At 45.3% G+C, this 5,000-nt stretch overlaps 1 protein-coding gene across 2 annotated transcripts in view; it reads right to left on the minus strand.

Moving 5' to 3' along the window:
* Positions 1 to 5,000, minus strand: part of pcdh12 (protocadherin 12) — a 13,047-nt gene that overhangs the window by 7,661 nt on the left and 386 nt on the right. Inside the window, exons 1-3 of one of the 2 annotated variants that reach the window (XM_082178075.1) lie at positions 4,959 to 5,000; positions 1,938 to 4,890; positions 367 to 458 (exon numbers count right to left, since the gene is read on the minus strand). The exon at positions 4,959 to 5,000 is cut by the window's right edge and continues 386 nt beyond it. In XM_082178075.1, the coding sequence (XP_082034201.1) occupies positions 367 to 458; positions 1,938 to 4,835 (2,990 nt within the window). In that variant the 5' untranslated portion in view covers positions 4,836 to 4,890; positions 4,959 to 5,000. Of the gene's footprint in view, positions 1 to 366; positions 459 to 1,937 lie in introns of both variants that reach the window. The other variant, XM_082178074.1, reaches the window with a different exon arrangement.

Consider the following 5,000-nt stretch of genomic DNA (forward strand, 5'->3'; position numbering starts at 1 on the left):
GAAATTCATAGAAACGGTAGTGGATTCTGCTGGATACCAATCAGAAGTAAGACAAACAGGGGCTGATCAGACTCCCCATTCCCACTGACTGATCCCAGACAGCAACGTAGTGTCGGCCCAGATCCGGTCCACATCTGGTACACGTGCTGATTCCACACGGATCTGGGCCGGATCTGGGCTGACACTATGTTGCTGTCTGCGTCGGTTTACGTCCTTTTTTTTATACCAGAAATCCACCTGATAAACAGATCAACTTGTAAGATGGCTATTGTGATAGTTTGGTTATTGTGGTATTGCTTTGTGTTCTGTGTTATTTAGTCAAGAGTTGTATAAATAAAGTCAAAAGGAAGTTAAAAAAATGTTTACCGGCCAGTTCTGTGTGAATACTTGTTTCCTCGGAAATTTGGTCGAGGCTGAAGTTGTCCCTGATGCAGAAGAGACAGGAGCTGAGACACCTGCTGTAGGATTAAAGAGACACAACATTTATCATTTATTACAGTATATGGGGGAACTTATCACATAGCTCACTTTTAATCTATTATATATAATAAAAATCAAAGACAAATTCACAGTTAATCATGTCGCCAAACAATTTGTGTGTTCAAGATGTCTGAACTACCGACGAGTTTGAAGGCCATTTGGTTTTGGTAGAATGTCATAATTCACAATATCATTTTTGTTTGGGTTTTACCTAATTTTGATGGTCCCTTTTGAACATTCTGTTTTGTTGACTATAAGTAACGTTGCACCTACATGCCAACTAACTCTCATTAAAGTGTTAGTAGAGTATTAGTAGACTGGTAGGGTTAGGGTTAGAATACGCTGACATGTAGTTACAAAGGTACTTATAGTCAGTAGATTGTCTGTTGGAGGACCAGCACAATAAAGAGTTAGCAGATATTAAGCAGACAGTCTACTAATACTCTAATGAGAGTTTGTTGGCATGTAGTTGCAACGTTACTTATAGTCAACATAACATTCAAAAGGGACCATCAAAATAAAGTGTTACCTTTGTTTGCCAGCCTCCATTAAGCACTCTGGGATGGGAAAATGGGTTAGAGAGATTGTTAAGTTGTTAAGGACAGGAAGCTGTTTCTACACAGGGTCTATTCTTCTAGAGGCTATTTCCTTCCAGGATGCACAGAAGAAACCCAGCCTTGGCTGCAAGGACCGGCACCGGTGACATTTCAACCCCTTTCCTCTGTAGCCGCCACAGGTCTAATTTGCCAACTGGGCCAAGTGAGTAAGGGAGGGTGGATTAGTGAGGAGGAAAAGAGAAAGGGGTGGAGGGAGGTCAGGATCCACGCTCTTCCTGACTGGCCCCAGTATTCACGTGAGGGCTCAAACCCGTGCCAGGACCTTTTGTTCTGTTAAACACTTTTGGTAGAGGTAAGCATCTGGGTGGACCCAGACCCAAAGGATACAGCGTTTGACTAGCACAGCACTTTTGGGTATTTTGAAATATTAGCTGGTGAAAAGTAGTTATTCTCACTTTTCACAATATAATGAGACTCAGATCAGTTCAAGCTATTTGTTGCTGACTCCCTCCAGCCCATACATGCCAGAGAAGTATAATGTTACTGTGCAGAAGTATCATGGACCATGAAATCTGTATTTTCTTCTCACATTCAGTGGGACTCTGTAATGTGATAACATTGAGGATTGGCAGTGTTTTCTCCTGAGGCATATTAAAGGTTTAAGTTACTGTGTGACACTGAACTGTTTCTGGATACACTTCATCATGCCTTCATCATCTGTCAGCTGTCCCCTAAGGCTGCTATAGATATGGGCCGGTACAACTCCAGAGTGGGAAAACTATCATCTACTTGAGCTTATATGAACTGGAGTGCCTTGAAATAGCCTTCAAAGCAGAATGTATTTTCATATCTGAAATGTTAAAATAATAATACATTTAAAAAAAAGACAAATTCTCTTACTTGCACCTCCGGTGAGGCAGAGGACAGTTCAATAGAACCGTTTTCTGCAAAGGCCGCCATAGAGAGCCGAACGAGATTCCTCAGGATCTGCCTGTGGTCTGACTCTTCCATCCGTCCTCTTCTTTCTGTGGTCTTTGGTCTCCGTAATGTGGCCTGATTACTTGGAACCGAAGCCATTGTTTGTGAGGAGTCCATGTTCATGGGCTTGACTTCGTCATTTTTGTTTCGTCTAAGTGTGCTGGTCTGTGAGTTTGCGAAAGAAGAGGAGGAAGAATTTCTGGTCTTTTGCGGGGTTCGATAGGGTGTTCCTGGGTTATAGGGAAGTGTCCCGTTCCACTCTATGCTCCCAGGCTTTCTGAGTATCTTGCTTTGAGTGAGTGGTGGGTTCCCATCCATTTCCATATGAGCTTGATTCTGAGTCATGCGAGCAAGGGTTGGTGTAAGGGTAAATTGGCCCTGTGTACTTGGTTTTTCCACTAAGGGTGATGTAGATGACAATGCCTCAGCTTCATCTTCTTGTGGGGTTTCTTTACGACCCCGAAGCGCCGGTACCAACTGGATGTCAGTCTTGCGAATGTGCTTTTGAGGCCGTCGTGGGTGACGGGTGTAGGTTGACTCAGCTTGTCTACAGTTGTAAGCACGGTTATCCCGTTTGTGAGGATGACAGAATGTCTTGGCCAAAGCAATGGCTAGAAATAATACCAGGCAGGTTGATCCAAGGCAAATGGCCAAAAGCATTGTAGAATTGTACTTGGCCTGGTTATCGTGAGACAAGTTCTTCAGGTGGTCACGAAAGTTGATGAAAGTTACTTCCAAAGTGGTTCTTGTACTAAGCATAGGCGTTCCCATATCAGATACCACTATGCCCAGCTTAAAAGTTCTGCCGATCATTTCTGTGGCATTAGATGTGTTCACGTAGAGCTCCCCAGAAGCTTTGTCAAGAAAAAATATGTTAGAAGGGTTGCCATCTGTTATTCTAAAACTGAGTCTTCCATTGAGACCAGAATCTGGATCACTGGCCCGAATGGTAGTGGCCAGAAAACCTTCGGGTTTATTGAGGGAAGAGTAATTTCTTGGTTTGTGGAAGTTATCCTCCAGGGCATTATCTCCAAGTTCAGTCACAATCTCCCCTTTGTCCACATTCACTGGGACATTTAGCAATGCAACTCCCTTCGTGGGAGGTGGCTCATGGATTGTGGGGTAATTGTCATTAACGTCCTGTACCTCAACCAGCACTGCTGCACTACTGGTCTTTGGTGGGTATCCTTGATCTACAGCCTCAACAATAAATGAGTAGGAACGGGATTCCTCATAGTCTAATGATTGCTGGACAGTTACGGCCCCACTGCTGGGGTGGACGGAGAAAAATGCGGTTGGTGTCCCCAGTTCATTTGACTCTTTAATGGAGAATGATACCCTTCCACTGAGGTCCAGGTCATCATCATGTGCCTCCACAGTCAAGAAATGGAAACCAGGTGTGTTGTTCTCTTTGAGGACACTCCGGTAGTGACTTTTGGTAAACATTGGTGCGTTATCGTTTTCATCCAAAACATGGACAGTCATGTGCTTAATGCAGGACAGAGAAGGATCACCGCTGTCTTGCGCTAGAAGAGTAAGGTTATATTCCATCTGTCTCTCACGATCCAGAGTATCATTGGTTACAATCATGTAATTGTCTCCATGGATTTGTTTAAGTCTGAAGGGGCCAGATCCACTCAGAATGTGCACTCGGATCTGCCCGTTTGCCCCAGAATCGGCATCAGATACCATCACGAGTGCAAGGAAAGCTTCATTTGGTGCTCCTTCTGAGACTGTTGCAACAGGGGAATTTTGTGGATTCCATGTTATGTGTATCCGGGGAGCATTATCGTTGACATCTCGCAATTTGACCTGCAACTTGTGGTGGGATGGGTTAGCATTGGGCCCCAGATCTCGAGCTTGAATGTCTACCTCATACACATTCTTTTCTTCAAAATCTAAAGGGCCTTGTAAAGTCAAAGCACCTGTTTTGGGATTGATGCTAAATAGTTTTTGCACTTCCAGTGGGACATGTTTACTAAGGGAGTACTCAACCTCTCCATTAGCACCTTGATCAGGGTCTGTAGCACGGAGATTGATGACTATCGTCCCACGGACTGTGTCCTCCGCTAGCTCAATAACTGTTGGGGCCTCCTCAAATACAGGGCTATTGTCGTTGGAGTCGAGAATCGTGACTATAACATTTGTGCTGCCTGATTTTGGTGGGTTTCCGTTGTCCCAGGCTGTCAGAACCAGTTCTAAAGATGGCTGCAACTCCCTGTCCAATTCTTTGATGATCACTAATTCGGCCTGCTTGGCCCCTCCAGAGGTTCGGACATCCAGAGCAAAGTGCAGGTTGGAGGACAGGGAGTAAGTCTGCAGGCCGTTTGGTCCCGAATCTGGATCTACAGCACGGTCCAGAGGGATGCGCATTTTTAGTGAGGCCGTCTCCGAGATCTCCACCTCCTGCACTAGACTGGGAAAGACTGGGCTGTGGTCATTAAGGTCCATCACCTCCACATGAACTGAGAGGAAATGCATAGCACCACCCTTTCTGTAGAGCACACTGAAGGCCAGTTCACAAAGTTCTTCACCCGAGCATAGCTCCTCGCGGTCCAACCGGCCAAGTGTTGACACAGTACCATCCCTTAAAGCAACTGTGACCGGTGGGGCGTGTCCGTGCTGCACGACCCGGAAGTTTTCCAGTGACCCTGTCACCCCGCGCTCACGTAGGTCATCCAGCAGGCGACCCACCCGAGTCCCTGAGGGCTGTTCTTCCCAGACACGATATTGGATAATGAGCGGAGCGGAGCCCATATTGTGGGCGTAACAGGGTGGACACTCAATAAGAGCTGCCAGAAGGAGCAAAACCTGGAGCATGACTGTGTGTGAGGCTTCCTATTTCCTTTTACGTGGAGTCAGATGTGTTAAGCACCTAGATAGGCATTCTAATGCATCACAAGACATCTACAATTCACAAAAGATATTCAAAAAACTATACACCATTACCTACTCTATGGTTAAAAAGAAAAACTAAAAAGTAGA

This window comes from Leuciscus leuciscus, assembly GCF_965113295.1.
Source record: "Leuciscus leuciscus genome assembly, chromosome: 8".
In the NCBI taxonomy this organism is placed as follows: Eukaryota; Metazoa; Chordata; class Actinopteri; order Cypriniformes; family Leuciscidae; genus Leuciscus; species Leuciscus leuciscus.